Source organism: Rattus rattus, chromosome 9, assembly GCF_011064425.1.
Source record: "Rattus rattus isolate New Zealand chromosome 9, Rrattus_CSIRO_v1, whole genome shotgun sequence".
In the NCBI taxonomy this organism is placed as follows: domain Eukaryota; kingdom Metazoa; phylum Chordata; class Mammalia; order Rodentia; family Muridae; genus Rattus; species Rattus rattus.
Window position 1 is genome coordinate 94,552,094 of NC_046162.1, and position 21,046 is coordinate 94,573,139.

The 21,046-nt window shown below is 51.3% G+C and overlaps 1 protein-coding gene across 4 annotated transcripts in view; it reads right to left on the reverse strand.

Annotated features, from left to right (window-relative positions):
- Window positions 1-371: 371 nt before the first annotated feature.
- Window positions 372-21,046, reverse strand: part of Rph3al (rabphilin 3A like (without C2 domains)) — a 143,431-nt gene continuing 122,756 nt past the window's right edge. For 3 of the 4 annotated variants that reach the window (XM_032913606.1, XM_032913607.1, XM_032913605.1), the window contains exons 7-9: window positions 4,432-4,545; window positions 2,622-2,768; window positions 372-1,433 (exon numbers count right to left, since the gene is read on the reverse strand). In XM_032913606.1, coding sequence (XP_032769497.1) covers window positions 1,399-1,433; window positions 2,622-2,768; window positions 4,432-4,545 — 296 coding nt within the window. In that variant the 3' untranslated portion in view covers window positions 372-1,398. The remainder of the gene's footprint in view (window positions 1,434-2,621; window positions 2,769-4,431; window positions 4,546-21,046) is intronic. The other variant, XM_032913608.1, reaches the window with a different exon arrangement.

Genomic DNA, 21,046 nt, shown 5'->3' on the forward strand with positions numbered 1-21,046 from the left:
TCAGGAGTCTATGGGGTAGGTATGGAGAAGATCATGAAGGGATGAGGCCAGGGCTCATTCTCCAGGGAGGCTGAGGATAAAAGCATCTTCCTGTCCCATCTGTTTAGTTTTCCAAATAGCTCTCGTCGTCTTCCACCCCTTTGTCTTCGCAGTTTAATGCACTCTCATTCCTTCATGTTGCGTTGTGTGGGACAGAAGAAAATGACTCCTGTGCCCAGTCTATCACATGTAGCCAGAAGTTGGTGTCTATTTAGGACTGTTCTGATTAGCTCTTTTGTATAGATGGGCTTGATTTAGGGTTAGGGCTGGGAGGTGCATTGAGACGCTGATCTGGCTGGTTTCTCTTACTCAGGCTTTAGGGTTTCAGTGAATCAGTGCTACATATTTTAATCCATCCACTGCTATCCCAGCACAGGTCAGAATGTGGGGATTGTGGTCTTTGGATGAGAGAGGCTTGGTGAAAATTCTCATGTTTATTATGTTAGTGCTGATGGCTACACATCTCAGGGAAATAGTGAAGTTTGTCTTCTGCCAGCAGCAACAGGCAAAAGGCTAATAATGGTGGTGGCCTGGGAGGGATGGTGGTGGGGAAGGATGGAACTGGACTCAGGGAAGGAAGGGCATAGGACACCTCCTCACCCCCACCCCAGGGAGGGGTTTTCCAGAAGCATCTGTATTTTGAATATTTTTCACACTTGCTCTGGCTTTAGAATTTGAAACTCCCAGGCTGGGCCAGCGAGCATGAGGCAGGGTGGGAGCTTTGTTTTCCACTGAAGAACAAAAGGCATTTTAATGTCTGAGGGGGAGCTGTGTTTCAGGGTAGAACAAAAGCCCAGAGGCCAATAGGGGCTTCGGGGAAACCTCAAAGCTGGATTTAACTCAGCTCCTGGACCAGCCTCGGGGCAAATAGGACCTTGCTCTGGCCTCCACCAGTTGGAGGAATAGGGAAAGCCTGGTGCTCCAGGCTTACACTGGGAATGTGGTGGGGTGAGGGGGTGGGGGTTGCTCAGCTCCGCAGGTCATACTGAGGGTTAGAGTGCGCATCATTAGTACAAAGAAAGCCCTGTGTGGTCCCACCCAAACTTCAGTGCATAGAGGAAGGCCTTTCCAACCCAACCCAAGGCCCGAACAAATCGAGATGTGACTGGGATGGGGGAGGGGCAATAAATAAAAGGTGGGGTGCTGAGTGAGATAGTAGAGAAGGCACTACAGGGTGGGGGCAAGCACGCTCGGTCCGGTCCCCAAACACTGGCTTGTTGAGTTGCAGGTCAAGGTATCAGGGAGCTTGTGAGCCCTCAGGAACCTTCAGAGAGGGGCTCCGGTAGGCTGGCCCTGTTGTCTCTCTCTGAATCTTCCTCCAGAGAGTGTGCCTCAGCCCAGGGAGGTCAGCTGGCCACCTCAGTAACGGGTAGTTGCCCACGTATGCCTTTTGCCTTTGGGAGAAAGAGAGAAAGACCACTGAGTAGTGAGTGGAGGTGACTTCTTCCCCAGTAACAGCCCAGCTTTGGGATGAGATGTGACAAGACAGGGTCTTCTTGCACCCAGGGCTGCCTGAGAACGGGGAGGGTCCAGGGCTAGCCTGGGGCAGAGAGAGCTTGGATACCAGCCAGCACTGTTCCCCTGGGCTGTGTGTTCAGAAGCTTGTTCTCTGTCCCCCTGTGCTTCCGTTTGTCTGTCCAAATGCAGGTGTCTTCAACACAGGGACCTCATATGCCAGGAGGAGCCTTGGACCCAGGAAGAAACATTCCCTCTTTGCCCATTCTCTGGTGCTACATAACCCCACTACTGTCACTGGACAGGGCAGACGGCTCGTGCCACGCCGTGAGGGATACTTCAGTGAGAGCAGACTGCGGCAGTCTCACGGCCTATGTCTGACTATTTACCCTCTAGCAGTGCACAGGTTTAACTGCCGAGAGTGTCAGGGCTGGGACTAGAATGCATCCTGAGGCTGTAGAGAGGTCCACTCCCCAGACCTGACTACTGTTGTCTCCTTCCCTGTGGAACGGGGGGGTGGGATGGCTAATGGGGTATACACAGGCTGCTTGAGGGGCACATTGGATGTTGTTTTATGTATGTATCTGTGGGCCTCTGGCCAGAGTTGCCCAGACTAGCTGGGGCTGGTCTTTAAAGGAGTCCGTGTCTTTTCTGTTTGCGAACGAGAAACGTCCCATGTCATGATGCTCCCGTGCTGGGCCAGTGAGCACCAGACAGGGTAAGAGCATTGCTACACCTATCCCACGGGAACACCAAGGTGGACCCCCCCCCCGCCCCAATCTCCCTCCCAGGATTCAGGCTGGCATTGGCTGGCTTGGCTGTGGGGCAGGGTTCTGGAGGATAAAGACAGACCCGACTCCACTATTTCCAGCCCAGGCTGGGCCCAGTGAGACCTGCCTGCAGCCGTTAGGAGCAAGGGAAGACGGACAAGTGACCCAGGAGCAGAGACGGCACCATTCTGAGTCCCTCTGGTCAAAGCTGGCCGAGATGGGTCTGTCTGACCTTTGTTCCCCACTGCCTGGCACGGAGCTCAGTAAACACGAAGGACTGAAAATGTCACCGGCCACTAGGGGAGGGAGGAGGGGATGAAGCTGCTGCTGGACAAACAGAGCCAAGGCAGTACTCACCGGATACCCTGGGCTCAGGCCGGGGTAGGGTGCCTCCCTGTGGATCTGTAGCACCTGCCCCCGTCTCACTGCCCAGGCTGCTCTGGCTGCCAGAAAGATGGCTGGGCGGTCGGGCAGGCCCCATCCTGGGTGACTCCATGCTGCTACCTGCAAGGAGACCATATGTGAATGGGGATGGAGATGTACTAAAGCTCAGTTTAGCAAAAGGCTGGCCAAGTCTTTTCTGGAATTGTGGGTGGTGAGCATGGATTGTCTGCCTAGCTGCCCCCACCCACACGCCTGCCTGTTGTAGCCCGACTTCTACTCTCTGCTGATTGACCCAAGATACACTAGAGCAACAGAATGGGCTCTTCCCTAACTAACAAAGTACTGATTAGAGAATTGGCAATTAGTAGCTTTTCCTATCTTCACAGAGTGAGGGGTGAGGAGGAGGAGGAATTATGTGTCTGGTAACTCGGCAAGAGGGAGAGACACCTTTACTAACGACTCTTAAATCCTATACGTGTGTATTTGTGGTTTTGTGTTTAAGTGATGAAGGGGGAGGGATCAGACCCTGAGGGAGATGACTGGAGGGGAGGGGTCAGACCCTGAGGGGGATGGGAAATAGAAGAATGCTGTGCCGGCTTCTAGGAAAGCATAGGGTGGCTGAGGAAATGGCTCAGTGGATTAAAAATGGTGCTTGCCAACAAGCCTGAGACTCTAGGTTTGCTCCCCAGGTCCACGTGGTGAAAGGAGAGAACTGACTCCCATAAGTTGTTCCATGACCTTTACATATATGCCATGGCCTCCAAAAGGAAGCAGCAACTGGAGGGAGGAGATCCTAAGGCATATATGTGTGAGCGAGCACCATCAAACCTAACACCTATTCAAGATGGTCCTACCCAGCTGAGAGTTGGTATGGAGGGGAGGGCACTGGAGCTAGCATGGAGGAGGAAGAGAAGGAGGAAGCTTGTCCTGAAACCGAGGCTGATGGGCAACTTATACATTTTGCTAATGGAGCCTCTTGGGGATCCTGGTGCCAAGTCCAGGACTAGTTTTTACCACTTGGGAAACTATTAAGGAGGATTGTGAAGGTGCATCAGGATTCTGTGGAAAAGAGCATCATAAGCAACTAGTAATGTCTGCCACCGCACGGGATAGAGAGATGGGGTATAGTATGCGTGCCAGGCATTTGGCATTCTTGGCTTAGCCCAAACTTTTATTCCCAACAAGGATTCCAGTCATGATCTTAGCTCTGGGGCAGTACTTAAAGGAATTTCATTCCGGTTTAGGGCAGATACTGTAGGACTCACTCTTTACACACTAATATCAGCCTCCCCGAAACTTCCTTTGAAGGTCCTAGTTCTGACCCAGGAGGACATAAAGGAAGCTGGTGCTTTTCTCAGAAGACCATCCTTGTGTTTAAAGAGATGAAAAAACCTTCCATTTTCCTTCTCTCTGCTTCCTTCCTTACTCATGGCCCAGGTTAACCTATGTCAAGAGTCACAAAATGGTCTGCTCCACCTCAAGGAGGCAGTGCCAGTCAGGAGGCAATGACATGTGCCAGGGTCCTCACGGCAGTTGTATGGCAGAAGGACAGTGGCTCAGGGAACTGGACTTAATTTCTGTATCTCTTTGTTGCTTACAATGTGAACTGAGCAATGCTGACCAGGGTGCTTCAGGGAGAGTGTACAAAGGGAAAGCTCCATGCTAGCCCCACCTTATCCCTCACATACAGAGGAGCCTGGACTCAGAAGCTGCCACCAAAGAAACCAAATGCCACTCAGCACCTCAGGCTCTAAAAACAAACAGCAGATTTCTCCACACTTACCTGAGTCCCCTCTAGGCTTGTCACATTTTGTGCCCTTGACCCCAGAGGGCATAGGTCTGTCCTCCAGGCTGGAGGAGCTGAGATCTGAGTCACTGTCACTGTCACTAGAAACCACTGGAACAGACAGAGCAGAGCAGAGGAGGTCATGATTATTTTCTCCTGCTCGGACAGAGTGGGGGCAGGGCAGGCCTTGCCTTCTTCCTGCCACCACCAAGTGACCTGGAATTTCAGTTAGCCCTTTTGTCTGGGGCATGAGAAACTATGGAAGCCAGGGGCTCCTTCCTACCAGCTAAGGGAAGGCCAGCCATCTTCACGCCTCATGGCCTCCTTGTGGATCCCTTTTGCTTGGTAGGAATGAATGGATGACCAACTTTGATGAAGGCACGGACACTCTGAGGCCTCCATCTGGCCGCACTGAACACCCAGGCCATGGTTTCATGGAGAAGACACTGAAGTCTCAAAAGCTTCAGGACAGTAGGGAACAGTCCTTCCCCATCTCCCAGGCAGGAGTCGGGGCTTGTGCCCAGGGCGGTCAGTGAGGAGGGTGGACTCCTGACACTGCAAGACTAGCTGAGGTTCCCAACCACTTAACTCTCATCAGGAGCCCAGTAGGGAGGCAGCTGGCGTCTTCCTCAGCCATGCACAGTGGGGTGTCATGAACTGCAAGGAGCGAGGGCTCAGAGGGAGCTCCTCAGTGAACACCCTCTTTTCTGCACTCAACACCATATTTGGCTGGTTCATCGCCTGTGGGCGTCATAATACAGGATATATTCATCCTTCAAACGTTCTATTTTAATTTTAAGCAGGGATGTACATCCGTGTGCCAACCTTCTGAGGCGGGCCCGGGTGCTTCTCTGAGAAGGGCCCATGTGGCCCAGACTGTACCATGCATGGCCTGTGACTCTGGTTCATGTTCTTATCAGTGGAGACGAAAGACCCCGGGAAATAGAGCTGAGAGCAGACTCTCACTAGAGTTTTTCATATCCTCCTCCTGCTTTTTTGCAGTTGGCTTGCCCACGCCTAATTCAATAGATTAAAAAAAAAAAGGCAAGTTGCTCCTTCAAGACTTTTATGAAATCTTGGTTTTAATGAAACAGCTCTGGCCTCTTTTCTGACTGTCTTGATTAATTTACATAGCGTGTAACTGAGTTATAACAAAGATAATAAGTAGATGTGGGGTCAAAGGGAGCCAGCTCTCTGAGAGGTGACTGACTTGATGTGCCACAGGGCACTGGCTTTCCTTTCAAATGTAAAGTGCGGTTTTCAGGGGGTGGGTGGGGGTGGGTGAGGTCTTCCTAGGCTCCCAGCAAGTGCATCTTCCTCCTCCCAGCTTGGGAGCCTGAGGTCCCACTGGGGGAAGAGGAGAGCAGAATTCTCTATCAAGGCTGATGACCAGGGTCCAGCCCAGCTCCAGGCTCCTTCAGGAGCTGTGTTCTGTCTCCTGACGTGAGGCACCACCAGAGGAAGTGCTGGTCACCTAGGGAAATGGATTGTAGGTATAGAGGGGGAGGAACGGGTTTTCTACCTGGTATCCTGGATCCAGAACCTTCTAGAAAGTCTTTGTGTCTTAGCTTATGCCATCTTTTGACTGAGGGACTCAGGTCACAAAAACAAGAAGCCCAAGTCGGAGTTGGCTAAACCTCTCAACCTTCAGAGCCTTGGCTCTGGGCTCTTCAAAGCCAAGTAGCCAGCACATGGCAGGTGCTTCGTGAAGGTCTGATAATGATATAGTGCCGGCCTTGACATGCCCTGTTAGTTTTACCACCAAAATGGATTTTTTAAATTTTTTTTAAGACAGGATGGCCTCGAATAGCTGTGTAGCCAAGGATGAGTGAGTTTTTAATCCACCTGCTTCTACTACTTGCATGTTGGGAATTTGAGTATGCCTAGATTTCTGTTTGAAGATTTATTTTTATTGTGTGTGTGTGTACACATGCGTGCATGTGCATGTGCATCTGCATGTGTGCGTGCACATCATTATGGGTATATGCACGTGAGTGCAGGTAACCCATAAAGGCCAGAAGCATTGGATCCCCCTGAAGCTGGAGTTATGGGACATCGTGAGCCACCTGAGGTGGTCTTGGGTCCTCTACAAGAGCACTATGCAGGCTTAACACAGAGCCATCTCTCCAGCCCACATCCTGCCTAGTTTTGTGATGCTGGGGCTCATATCCAGGTCTTTGTGCGTGCCAGGCAAGCACCCACCGGTTGGGTTACCTCACTAGGCCCCTTCAATCGTGGTTGCGTCCGCTGCCTCCTTACCGTGAGCACTAGACACCCTGCCTCCCACCAGGATGTCTGTGACAGTCTCCTCCTGTGGGTGCTTTTGTCAGTCTCCCTCTGCACCGTCAGGGTGTCCCAGCTGACACAGATCCCTTGAAAGGCTCCCATCATCTAGAGGACCACACCCACACTCCTGTTCACCAAGGGAAGGCCTGTGTGTACTAACTGTTCCTGAGCGATGACTGTGCCTGCCCCTGGCTTTTCTTCCTCTGCTTCAGCCTCTTCTCCTCTTCTGTTCTTGGTCTCCCTCTTGCCACTGGCAAGACTCCAGATTTGGCCGTTGATGACACAGAACCAAGAAGAAGAGGGATGGGGGTGGGTTCATGTGCCCTTCCTGGTTCATGAGAATTGTAGGTAAGAACCCGACTTGCTTTTTTAGTTCCTTTACAGGTCTGGGCTGAATGTGAATCCACGGAGACCAGACCCTACAGACATCACTGTTACAAACACTTACGTCGTTTTTGACTCATTGTTGGGCTGACTAAACACTAACCCCTTGGGTCCCTCAGACACAGGAGGCGGGAGGTGGTGGGCAGGAAGTGGGGCTGCCTGTTAAGACACCTGGAGCAAGTTCCTTTCCATTCTCCCCGCCTCCCCATTGGGGCATCACAGGAACCCAGGATGGCAGCTCGCTAATGCTAATGGGGGCAGGACGGTCCCTGTGAGGAGCTGGTGACTAACCTCCACCTTCGTCTCTCCATCTCTCTGGCAGAGATGGAGGTGATCTATCAATGCTTCCTGACCTGGAATGTTCCATCTCCCTTGTGGCTGATCTGGGGACTTAGGCAATCAGGAACTAGGCTTGGCTCTAAGATGCTCAGTGACACCTGCATCTCTTAATGCTATTGAACAAATGCCAAGGGGCAGGGCCAGTGGGGTCAGATGTCCCAGGAGTTGGTTATGGTGTAAACCCCTGCATTCTGTCATCTGTTGTACATGTTCCGAGGGGCAGGGGCTGGGAGCAGGCTCAAATCGCTAGACAGGGTTGATGGAGAATTGTAATCTTTCCAAACCAGCACAGCCCTGGAGTGAGGGGTGAGCACCATATCACCTGGTGGCCAAGGATGCATGCAATGTACAAAGGTTAAAAGAAATCAGAGACGAATCCTGGAAAGCTTCCTCCAGCTACTGTCACTTGAGTTGTCTCCTGTGACAGAGGCCAAAGTTTCAGCCATGGAAAAGGGGGAACTGCCTCTGGTGACAATCTCACAACAGGATCACAAAGCAGGGATCAGCTGAGGAATACTCCTTTCTTTCAGACACACTGTCCCTTGCCTGGCCTCTTTGTACCCAGAGTTGTAAGCTGGGCCAGGCTTGGGTGTCGTGTGTGCGCATATCTGTGCATGCATGTGCATGTACATGCGTGTGCATGTATGTGCTATGCATACACAGAAGCCTGAGGTTGGTGTTGGGTGTATCGCTCTATCACTACATCGTTTCTGAGACTCGGTGGCCAGGAGATTATCAGCTCAGCAAGACTATCGGACCAGCAAGCCCCGGACCTGCCTGTCTCCCCACTCCCAGGGCGAGGTTTACAGGTATCACTGTGTCAGCTTTCTATGTGGATGCCAGAGAGAGAACCCAGGTCCTCAGGCTTGTGCAGCAAACACACTGCTGTCAGAACCATCTGCCCAGCCTCATGCCTGGGGATTTAAGTTGGGGTTCGGCCATAGCCATCAGGTTTATGTGCTGAAGACTCAAATCCCATGTCCAATCTGCTCTTGTAAAGCAAAAGAAGGCAGTGTTGGCTAGCAGGTGGCCACTTCCAGTCACTGGGAAAAAGACAGAGGCTTCATGTCACGTGGGCCTTGCAAATATGTCACCAAGTTGCAGAAGCTGCTTGCAGTGATCTCGGAAGCAGTCTTTTCTTTGCTCTGACCCTGTAATCTGGGGTAATCTGCCACCAATGTTGCTTTCCCTCTGAACAGTGACCAGGACTAGAAATCTTCTAGGGTCTAAATGAAGCGTTTAGGCTCACAAACCTTTGGCCTCTGCTCTTCCACCCTCTGCAAGTTGCTAGCCTGGAGGCAGCGTCTGGGAGTGAGCGCTTGATGTTTGTTTTCGGCCTACGCTTTGGCTTTTTGACAGAGGTAAGAGAACCCTGGGAGACTCGGATCTGAGAGCCTGCAGGAGAAGAGGTATTCTTACCCAGACTCATAGGGCTCCACCACGAGGCAGGAGGGGAGCCTCCCCTCTAGGTTTCCGGCTGCCTGACTTCCTGGTCCACTTGTTGGAGGGCCTGATCTTCCCAGGGATTTTCCCATCGTGCTGGACCCTCGACCTCAGCAGTGGCTGGGTAGCTTAGAGCTGCCTGGCCTGTTTCTCTGGGGCTGGGCTGGTTTTTTTCCCTCTCTAGTTCATTCTTGGATGGATTTGCAATTTGACTGTCACCATGGAAACTCTTGAGTTTTGGTACATGAGGCAGGTTGGGGGTGGGGTAGGAACTCTTCCTTTTTGGAAAATCTCCCTTGAATGCCTCACAGGACACATGTGGCTGCTGCTGACCTAGCTGGGATGGCTTGGGACAGGGATGAAAGGCTAGGCTCTGGGGACCTGTCTCCAGGCTCTGCTTAGCCATGACCTCTCTCCATGACCCTAGGCACCTCTTCAAGATTCATAACCAAGAGTTTTGGTCAATACCCAGCAGTTACCTATGTAGACTTAGTGTGAGGTCAGCTCAGTAGTGGACAAGCTGCTGATATCCCTGTCTGATTGAAAAGTCAGGAAACCATCTTCCCACCCGGAGCCATGCTACATCCACCTGCCCAGTGCAAAGATGGGTGCAGGCTGTGAGCTTGGGAGACCCTGGGGAGCAGTGGCTGCTCTGCTCCAAGGAGCCCAAAGTCTTCTGAAGCTATGGGAGTTAGGGAAGTAGGGAGATATTTTCCAACATCCTGCCAAGAAGCAGCAGATGGTGGGAAATTTTGCATACTAAAACAACAAAAAATATTTTTAACGTAAAGGAAAGACAGTTAGGCCTTGGGGAGGGCAAAGGAACCCCCAATGAATCCTCCTGGGCCGCCAGACCAGCACAGCACAGATGTGGTTGGCTCTGCCAAGATGGCTTAGCCCTCACAGTCAGGAATAGGTGTATGGGGATATGTGCGTGTGCGTGTGCGTGTGCGTGTGCGTGTGCGTGTGTGTGTGTGTGTGTGTGTGTGTGTGTGTGTGCGTACGTGTCCCCGTTCGGGTGGCAGCAGGTGGGGGTCATGTGATGAGGTGCCCCTGAAGCACAGGCTTGGGTTTGTGTCATTTTCCAGCTGTGCACCCTTAGGCTGTTTTCTTTACCTATCTATGCTCGGCGGAGCCGTGGGTGAATGACGGCTCCCTCTGTAGTGGCTGTGAGCATTCAACGAAGAACAGGGACATGCATCATGGGCTCATGTCCTCTAGCATGGGGCTTGTTTCTTTGCTCTGGGCCTAGCCTACGTCACTGGGCGGGGCTGACTCTTCTAACGGAGTGTGGTGGCTCCAGCCGTGGTTCATAGGCTGAGGAGAGTGCTGGATGCTCTCAGAGCATGGTTAGAGGCTGGGCTGGCATTCATGTCCATCTTTGGCTGAGGTCCTTGCTCTCTCACCAGAGTATACATGGCATGCTCCTATCTCACCTAATGACTCTAAACTCTCCTCTCCAGTCAGCTGACTCTTTCCTTTCTCCATATGGGCCCTGCATCAGAGAGGCTGTCTCACGCATGCCCACTGCTTTGGTTTGAACCCTGGTTCTGCTTTGGATGCCTCTGGGCAAATATCATACCCTAGACCTCAATTTGTCTCATCTGTGAAATGGACAGGAAGGAGGGAAGAGAGAGAGACGGAAAACTGTCCAGCAAGATGAGATTCAGCAGGGGAAAAGACCAAACACTACACAAGCTGATAAGATTTTCAAAAAACAGAGTTCAACATAAAGCCCAGGAATCTCTTCAACTTGTTTCTACTTCCCAGAGTCCTCTGCACCAGGAGCAGAGGGAGCCCACCCACCTGGCTGCCTCCACTTCCTGTTTTTCCTGCTTTGGCCTCTTCTCCCTGCCTGGAGCTACCCAAGGGAAGGCCACCTTATGACCCAAATCCATCTCCTTCCAAGCCTGCCTAGCCCTAGATAAAGTCACTTGCTAACTGCGCTCTGAGCCGTGCAGGGCAGTGAGGTCAGTATGGGGATAGGTAGTTCACCAGGCCAGCAGAACAGGTAATGGCAGAGCCCCAGCCAGGCACCTCTCATCTGTCTTCCTGGAAGGACACTCAGATAGCCTCAGTCTGGGCAGGCACTGGGGTGGAGGGTGGGAAGTTGTCACAGAATGGGATAAATAGCTCTGAGGGGAGTGTTCTGTTCTTGAGGGTGGGAGAGGAGAGCAGTGGCCTCATCCTCTGGTTTGTCCTCAGGGCTCCAGCTAGGACTGAGGATGGCCCAAGCTAGGGGAACTGGTCCTCCCAGGAATGGGCCCACTGGCAGTCAGAAGAGGCTCCATGTCTACCTGTCTTTCCTTGGGACCAGGTGACAGGAGTCATGGTATGCTTCCAACCTGTCCTAGTGTGTAGTCAGGGACGGGCACAGGATCTAGGTGCTTTCCTTTCCTGACACCCTTCAAGGCTGCCCCTAGAGGCTCTGAGGATGACCCCAGGTGGGAAGAGGCAACAGGGAAGCACAGTGCTGAGTGACAAGTCAGATCCAGGGCTCGGAGGGGTCCCAGTGCTGGCTTATTCATGAACATCGATTTTAATTTTCTCTCCTTCGGGCTCACAGACAGATAGGAGGCACCAGCTAATGAAGACAAATCCACAGATCAATAAAGATGTGGTCGCCGGTGTGAAAGCCCTCTGGTCCCCTAACCGCAAATGAGGAGCTCTGGGTAGTAGGAGGAGGGATGTTAAGAACTGCTCCCCGAGAGAGAACAGGACACACAGAGCAGGGTGGAGTGTGACAGTGTGGGAGAGACAGTGTTCAGGGAGAGAGGTCAGAGAGGGCTTCCTGGAAGAGGAGGGATTTACAAATTAACACCATTTGAGTAGGCCTGGGGTAGGCCAGGCCTCCCCGACAGTGCAGGGAAAGCCTGCAGCTTAGCAATGGGCTCTTTGGAGGATCAGGAAGCCCTTTGGAGGAAGCCCCTGACGGAAAGGGGGTAAACTGGTTTGTGTAGGCTCTGGCTTCTGGCAGACACACACAAAATGAGGGAGCCTGTGTGTTCTGCGCTCCTTGGCTGACAGGTGACATGAGCCTTTGTTTCCTCCCGACTTGAACTTTTACCTCTTTCATGGAGGTTTGGCTTTGAAAATGGTCTCCTTGAGGCTAGTAAGATGGCTCAGTGGATTAAAGGTGCTTGCCACAAACCTGCCAGTCTGAGTTAGAAGAGAACCCACTCCTGCCAGTTGACCTCTGACCTCCAACTGACCCCCATCCCCTGGAATAAAGAAATCTGGATCTGACTGTGACTCAGGATACTCAAAATCCTCCTGCCTTAGTTGTCTAAGAGCTGGGACCGCGGGTGTGCCCCAGTCTGTATACTCTGTCTCTATCCCTCCAAGTTTCACTGTCACAGTTTTCCATCTAGAGGAGCCTCAGACCCAGGATGTCTGTGTTCAGAGACTGGCAAGAGGATGGGCTAGCTGCCTGCCTGGCTCTGATGGGCCCTCGTCTCTGCCATGCTCCTGGGAGGAGTGAGGACTCAGCTGGGGACCTTCTGCAACATCACCCTTGCCCTGGCACGGACAGGCTGTCCAGGAAGGGAGCAGTGTATAGCAGAGCCAGCACTTTTACCCCCAGAGTGGATTGGGATCAGGCAGGGTGGGAGCCCAGATCCGCTCACTTCACCCACACTCCCAAAGGCCGTTCAGTCCGGAGTGTGTGGGATGAGGTTGTAGATTTAAGCAGCAAAGCAGGTGGGCAGCGGCAGAGGGTCACGCTGTACTGTGTACAGAGAGCTCAGCCCAGCAACCCCCTGGGGCAGCACTGCGTCCCCTTGGCTGCACTTGAGTCAGACATAGCTTCCAGGAGGGCAAGGCACCTCAAGACCTCACCTTGCATATGGAATTGGCTAATCCCCTGAGGCTGTCATTGGATTTGGGCAAATTAGAGGTGACAGCCATGCCCCTAACCTTTGTGGTGTGGCTAATGAGGGCCTTCTGCTCTGGGAAATCAATTTCTAAGCCAGCACAGACATTGGGACAGGCAGGGGCTTCTGTGAGGAGGGGGAGGCCTGGAGCGGGGACTCTTCCCTGTGTAAGGTTCCTTCCTGTTTTGAGACTGATGTTCAGCTTAACCAAGGGCTTAAAGGCAGGATGAGGCCACATGCGTGGGCCTTCCTTTTAAAGCAGGACCACAGTCATGGCTACTCAAGAACAGCGGCCTCTGTATCTCTGAGAGCTACAGGAGATGCAGTTTCTAGAACACTGCAGGCATTTCCTGTCCCCTCTGTGCTGCTTGGACTCTGTACCCGGCATCCCCTGTTGCAGGGGCAGTCAAGTCTGCCTCTTCCCTTGTAGGCCCTCTTCTCTGCCACGCTCCAGGAGGGAGTGGGTAATCCGCTCATGATGTTCCAGACACAGAGTCCCACACAGACCCCACACCATATGCAAAGCCCGAATCTGCAGCAGCTACCGCTGGGATCTGTAGCAGCACCGATGCACAGGACAAAACTAATGGCCCTTTGCTGGGCCTGGTGGAAAGGTAGCCAGAGAGGGCTTGAGAACCACAGCACCCCTGCACCCACGCACGCACGCACGCACGCACGCACGCACGCACGCACGCACGCACGCACAGTGCCTCTTCCCTAGCCTCTGATATCCAATTCCTCCCACAGCCCAGACAAACTATGACTTTCGTGTACTTATTTTCTTTACCAAGGCGGCGGCAATCCTGCACTACAAAGACCAGGGTCAAAGACTTGGAAGTGCCTGTGGGACCAACAGTGCCTTCTCAGGTGGCTCACACCGACTCCTCGTCCTCTCTCTAATTGGTCCTTCTTGGTCTGTGTGCCCTTGTGTATGTTTGGTGGCTTCTGCTGTCTTTACATAAAAAAACAACGACAACAAAACAAAAAACCCTAGTTACCTTCCACGGCATCACCAGACCATAAAGCCCCTGCAAGGAGTAAAATGAGCAGAGATGGGACAGGGTGGCGATGTTGGTAAAGGGACTGCAAGACAGCGTGTTCTGAGCGCTTAGCACAGTGTGAGGTGGAACTGGGCAATCAGATTAGGCTTTGGAGGCAGTAGGGGGGCTGTGGGGAGAGAGAGAGTGTGTGTGTGTGTGTGTGTGTGTGTGTGTGTGTGTGTGCGTGTGTGCGTGTGCGTACTGACACAGACAGTCTTTGCTGTGTAGCTGGCCTCCCTGAACAATCTGCACATCACTACCTGTTCGGAATTCCTCAGTTAGGGCTCCTTCCTTTGGCGGGGTCCTTGAACTCTGAGATGACTAGGGGAGAGGAGACACTGTTCCAGCCCCTCCCCCATCGTCCTCAGGGGAACACACCATTCCACAACACGGCTTTCTTTCTCAGGAGCCCACAGGGTCCAAGAGGTGTGTCCTCAGGCTAGCTGGGGGAGCCCAGGCTGGCAGGCCCGGGAGGTGGCTATGCAGTCTCCTCTATGCTCACAGCAGGCACAGGGCCACTATGGGCAAGGGCCATGTGTGAGAATTAGCTATAGGGACTCACGTGTGACACAGCCTGGGCCCTGCCTTCCACTACAGTGAGCTAGGTGGCCGATGTGAGGAGCCCCAGGACGTCTGCTTGTTTTTCTTGCAACAAGTGCATCATTCTTCTGTTTTCTTTCTTTACACAGAGACATGGATACCAGAAGAATTTCTCTTTTTCCTTCACGGATGGAAGCTTGGGCCTGGTGTATGCAAGGTAAGCAGTCGACCGCTGAGTTGCACCCTAGATCTCCCTTCTTAGTAACGATGTACAGCAACACTCAAAGACTGTGAGAGACAATAGGGAAGGGTGGGGACTGTGGCAAACCAGAGAACACTCCATCAGTGAAACGGGAAGCTGCTGCTGTCTGAGAGGGCGGTGTTGGCAGACCTTCTGATTTTTTAAGAGAGAAGCCAGAACTCCATTTTCTTTTCAGAGTGAGGGTTCTTTGCAGTTTTAAAAAAAAAAAAAAATGACAGTGAATTTTAAGCAGCCAGCCAGATTGGGTCACCTGCTTCACCAGATTGTGACCTATAATATAGGCAGAGTCTCAGCTCCCAAGGACAGGTGGCATCCTCCCTCCTAACATGGACCCCCCTCCTGCTCTGCTTTGCCTCCTTCTATTGGCTACAGCTAGTGGGGGCCCCAGCACCCAACACATCCTCCTGGGTAGCCTGGATGCTGTGGGGGACCTCAGGTACCTGCACCAGCTGATGTGACACAAATGGACAATTCAGAGTCCAAGGAGGAAGTGTGTGTGTGTGTGTGTGTGTGTGCGCGCGCGCGCGCGCGCGCACGGACACACACGCGTGCACATACACTCTAAGGAGCTTCCAAAATGCTGATTTCTTGGGAACAGAGAAGGGGAGGAGGCATAGCAACAGCTGGCTCTGGGCAGTGAGCAATCCTGTCTGAAAATAAAACATGTTACAATCCACAACCGAGGCTCATTAAGAATGAATGGATTGGCGGGTATAAATAGCTTGCTGCATTAAGTCAGGAAGCGGCATATGCGCTCGATGGAAAATCAGTGACTACAGAACCTGCTTATTAGCTCAGTCGGCTGCCGCTCTATGCTAACAAGACAGAGGTCACAGGTTCAAAGTCTACATGGGCCTTGTGGCTTTCCCAGCCTCAGGCCACAGTTACCTCCCACCCTAAGGCTGCTGCTAACATGGGGCGCCCCATGTTAGCATAACAGTAAACACACTAGTAGCCCATAGTTAGCGTCTCCCAGTTTCTGATGCAAAAGACCCCTCACTGTAATGTCCAGCTTCCACTAGAATGCTCTCACTGACGGGGAACTCATTCCCCTGTCAGATACCAAGTACTCAGTTCTGTGGCTGAATGGTAATTAATTAGAAGACACTGGCTGGGCCATCCATTATGTCTAATGGTGCCCGGATGCTAAAAGGGTGCTTTGAGCAGAAATGAGTACAGACAGGCAGAATAGCTCTGCCCACCCCTCCTTTGCCACAAGACTTCTCCTCTTCAACAGCCTAGCAACAACCCCCTCACTTGGAAAGGCCTCTGAGCCATCGGACAGGGCCAAGCCAGCTATGTGCTGATGGAGACAAGGGCTGTGCCGTGTGCTATACTCATGAGGAAGAGCCTGGGTCCACAGCCCTCGGTGCAGCCGGCAGCCTACGGCAGCCTACGTGACCTTGTACAGCTTTCCCGTCTCATCCATCAGCAAGAGTCAATTTCACCGTCTGCAGCTGCCCTGGGCTTCAAATGAGATAATGACCATGAATCACAGGGTGCCCTGGACCGGCCAGTGCCGCTCCAATGACTTGGCTTCTCTAGGAGGTGCTGGCCCCATGGGGAGACTAGGTCAGCTGGGGGATAACTGGGTAAGGGCCTCCCCAGATAAACCTCTGCAGAGCAGCTGGGCCAGACTGCTCCCCCCCAATGGAACCCCGATGCTTGCTTCCACAGGGAGGCAGAGTCCTCGAGGTTCAGTTCAGGATCTTGAAAACATTGCTTAAAACCTAGTAGGTGGTGAAGCGATATCAAAACCCCACTTTTTTTTTCTTGCAAGTTACCCAAGTGGAACAAATCCAAAATCCTGAAGTACTTTCTGGGGCAGATCTTGAAGGTAACTAGTGTATCATCTAGGAAGAAATGCCTATCTCAGGAGGACCAGGGCAGGAGGGAGGAGGAGGCAGGAGACTGGAGAGACAGGCTGTGACCTAGGCTTTCTAGAGAGGAGACATATTAGCCTGTGAGCTTCAGAGAGCTTGAGGCAGATGCAGCTGCACCGAGCCCTGGCCTTTCTGATGTCCGCCATCTGTAAGGGGATGGAGAGGTAGAGGGTATGTATACCCTGTGTGTGGGGAAGGAGGGGTAGGCCCTGACAAGGGGCCAATGAGCACGAGCCCCCCGGTATTAGTTTGACACTTGAAACCAGGTGGCACACAAGGCTGGCTTTACCTGACCCCGAGGCTGCCCTAGGCCGTGCTGTTCCTTGAAGCCTCCTGGGGCAAGAGCCAGTGTCTTACCGTGGATGAGCCTTCCTAAGGTCGCTAACCGACATCCTTGCCATAAATCAGTACCCAAGACCCAGAGGAATAAAAATGGAGCAAACTGAGGAGATCAGCCTACCTGTCCCACAGCTCTCCTTAGGAACCCAGAGGGCAGGGCTGCGCCTCCTTCATCCTGAATGTTTTCTTTTTTCTTCTTCTTTTTTTTTTTTGGTTCTTTTTTTTCGGGGCTGTGGACTTAACCCAAACCCTTGCGCTTCCCAGGCAAGCGCTCTACCACTGAGCTAAATCCCCAACCCCATCCTGAATGTTTTCAATGACGGACTGACTGGTTTGGAGACAGGGTTTCACGGTGGTGCTCAGGCTGGCCTTGAACTCTATGCTCAAATGATCCTCTTGCCCCAGCCTCCTGAGTGCCTAGGAGTTAAAGGCACAGGCCACACCACCGGCTCCTTGTTTTATTCTCAGTGTTTAGGACTGCAGAGTGCTCCTGGATGCACACGGGAGTAGAACCACACCGGCTCTGGTTTTTAAATCCGCCTTTCCCTCTGAGCTGAAATATCCCTGGGTTCAGCTTCCATTCATTCTTGGGACCACTGTGCTTCAATTCCTATCCATTCATTGATTTGAGTATTCTGTAATAACCGCTCTAAGCTCCTTTAAAACCGAGACATAATTCATGTCCTATAAAATTCGCTCTTTAGGAGAAATACAATATAGTGGTTTGTACTGCAGTCATAACATTGGGCAACAGCCACCACTATTCAGTTTCCGAATAGTTTCATACCCTGTCCTCACTGTCAGTTCCTCCCCAGCCCCTGGCACATGGGTCTGTCAATGGGTTTGCCTAGCCTAGATACATTTTATGAAAGGGATCATACACTATGTAGCTTTTGACTCTGACTTCCTTTACTTAGTATGAAGTTTTCCAGGCCTATCCATGTCATAGTACATACAACACTCAAACAAACACACACGCACATACACACACTCATATTCATTCATTCATTCATTCATTCATTCATTCATTCATTCATTCAGTATGTCTGTATCCACACACAAAGGGAATCAGACAGATCTTATATATAACTATGACAACGGAAGAATTAAGTTTTTTTTTTTTCCTCTTTCAGACAGTGTATCCCTGGCTGGTTTGGAACTTGCTATGTAGACCAGGCTCACCTTGAACTCACAGAGGCCTCCCAAACGTTGGCATTAAAGGCAGCACTGCCATACTCGAGGCAGGACTGGTTTTTACCTGCTTTTCTGCCCAGGGCTTACTTTTTATCCTTTGATAAAGTGCTGTGGGTTGAAAGTTTGTGTCCCCAACCTTAGTCCATGTTGGTGCCCTAAACTGCAGGTATTTGGAAGAATTACATGAAGCTGGACGGTGGAGCCTTGATTTCAACAGATGAGTACCGTCCTGAGCAGAGAGAGAGAGCAGAGAGCTTCCTACCCTGTGTCCTCACATGCACACGCTGAGCATGGTGGCCAACCACTGCACCGCAAGGGGGAATCCCTCACCAGACATGTCTTGCCAGCACCTTGACCTTGCTCTACCAGCCTGACTGGGGATAAACCAATTTCTGTAGCTTACGCCACCCAGTCTGGGGTGTTTGTCACAGCAGCCCAAGCATCCTAACACAATGAGACTTTGATTTTATCTGTGCCGGTTCCTATAATTTCCATTTAAAGTTTCCCTCCAGGCATGAAATAATTTTTTATTGCCATCACAAATAGGTCTTCCCACTTCCGCCCTCAATTAGTCAGTACGGATTAAAACTATTGATTTTTTAAATTGATTTTTCTTTTTGGTTTTTCAAGACAGGGATTCTCTGTGTAGCTCTGGCTATCCAGGGACTTGCTCTGTAAATCAGGCTGGCCTCGAACTCAGAGATCCGACCGCCTCTGCCTCCACCTCCTGAGTATTGGGACTAAAGGTGCGTGCCACCATGCCCAGATAAATTGCTTTATCTTAAGTCTTGTCAGTGTCTAAATTTCTCTATTAATCCCAGTGCCTTTAGGTTAGAGTTGGTTGGATTGAGTTCTTGGTGTGCACATCAACTGCAAAGAGGATCGATTCCTTTTGTTCTTTTCTAACATTAAGAAATGGCTTTTTATTTCTTGCTTTTTCTGTGCCAATTAAAAACTAATAAGGGGGTCAGAGGGATGGTAAGAGCACTGGCTGCTCTTGCAGAATACTGGACTCAGTTCCCAGCACCCACACAATGGCTCACAACTGTCTGTAACTCCAGTTACTTGGGATCTAACACCCACTCTTACCTCTGTGGGCACCAGGCACACTCACGGCGCACAGATATACATGCAGGCAAAACACTCAGACACATCAAATAGATCTAAAACAAAAATGTCTACTAATGGCTGGAGCACAGTGAGTGTCAGAGGGTGTAGAGAGCACAGTGAGTGTCAGAGGGTGTAGGGGAGCACAGTGAGGGTCAGAGGGTGTAGGGGAGCACAGTGAGGGTCAGAGGATGTAGGGGAGCACAGTGAGTGTCAGAGGGTGTAGGGGAGCACAGTGAGTGTCAGAGGGTGTAGGGGAGCACAGTGAGAGTCAGAGGGTGTAGGGGAGCACAGTGAGGGTCAGAGGGTGTAGGGGAGCACAGTGAGGGTCAGAGGGTGTAGGGGAGCACAGTGAGTGTCAGAGGGTGTAGGGAGCACAGTGAGTGTCAGAGGGTGTAGGGGAGCACAGTGAGGGTCAGAGGGTGTAGGGGAGCACAGTGAGTGACAGAGGATGCAGGCTCACTCAAGGGTCTGAGTGTTTCCCACCCACCAGACAGACAAAACATAACTTAGCAAAGCCGACCTACCAACTGTGATTGGATGATAAAGATTGTTAGCTTGAATTTTGACTTGGACATGGCTTCAGGGCTTCTTAGTTAACATGGTTTTCTTTTGTTACTGCTCTAAGACAGGGGCTTACTCTGTAGCTCAGACTAGTGTAGAACTCACTGGAACTTCATACAAAAATGAGACCAGCCTGGAATTCAGAAGCCTCCTTCCTCTACCTCCCAAGGTTCTCTGATGCAATCGTTCTCAACCTTCCTGATCCTACGACCTTTTAATATAGTTATGCTGCAGTGACCTCCCCCCAAACCATTAACATTAATTTTGTTGCTACTTCATAACTGTGTTTTGCTACTGTTATGAATCATAATTTAGGTCTCTGTGCTTTCCAATGGTATTAGGTGACCCCCCTCCCTGAAAAGGGGTAGTGACCCACAGGTTGAGAACACCTGCCTAGCAGCTCCTGGACCAGAAGTATCCATGCCATAGTGAAAGCATTTGCCACAGTGCCTGGCTTCAAGAAACAATGTGGAAAACAGGACATCTGAATTAAAATCAATAAATAACAGACATCGGGAGACCTGCTTGGATGTGGGCATAGAAACAATGCTTTTTCCTCCCTGTAGATGGGCCATGGTTATAACCGTCAGCGGTATCCCAGGCAGCAAAGATGCATAGCCAGACTGCCACCAGGAAAATGACTAGGTGTGACTAGGTCATTCCATGGCCTGACCTCCCAGACACAGAATCTTCAGTTTGCCCGTTACAGGTCTAAAGAATATTTCAAGGCAAAATCCAGAAACAACCTTAAAACCCATTGTTAGAGAGCGACCAAAACATGATGCAGGGTCCAGGGGGTTTTATTCATCCACCGATGTAAAGTACAGTCCAGATCTAACGGCCTAGAGGGAGCCTGCAATGTTTCCTACCAGGCCTGGTACATCTGGTCCCTGTGTAGCTGCCCCTGTCATTTGAATCTCGATGACTTTGAGGCTAGTTTGGTCTATACAAAGAGTTCCAGGCAAGCAGGGCCACATAGTGAGACTGTCTCCAAACAAACAAACACAACCGCAGAAGCCAACAGATTCACAGGCAAAAGCCTGTTTTATTTTTGTCGCAAAGCAAATTTAAATGCTTCAATTCAGTGGGCATTTGGTCAAGGGCTAGAGTGTAAGGACAAAGAGGTTACTGGTTTTCATTCTTTGCTGAATTATTTAACTTGTGTTCTTAGATTATTAAAAATTAATAAAGAGAAATGTGGAGGAAGACGGGAAGGTGCCTATCTCGCAAACATCAATTAACTCCTAGATCCCTGTGTGTATTGAAAAGTTCATAGCTTGGGGCCAGTGAGGTCTCAGTGCACTTGCCGCCCAGGTCTGGTGGAACCCACATAAAGGCGGAAGGAGAAAAGTCACTGCA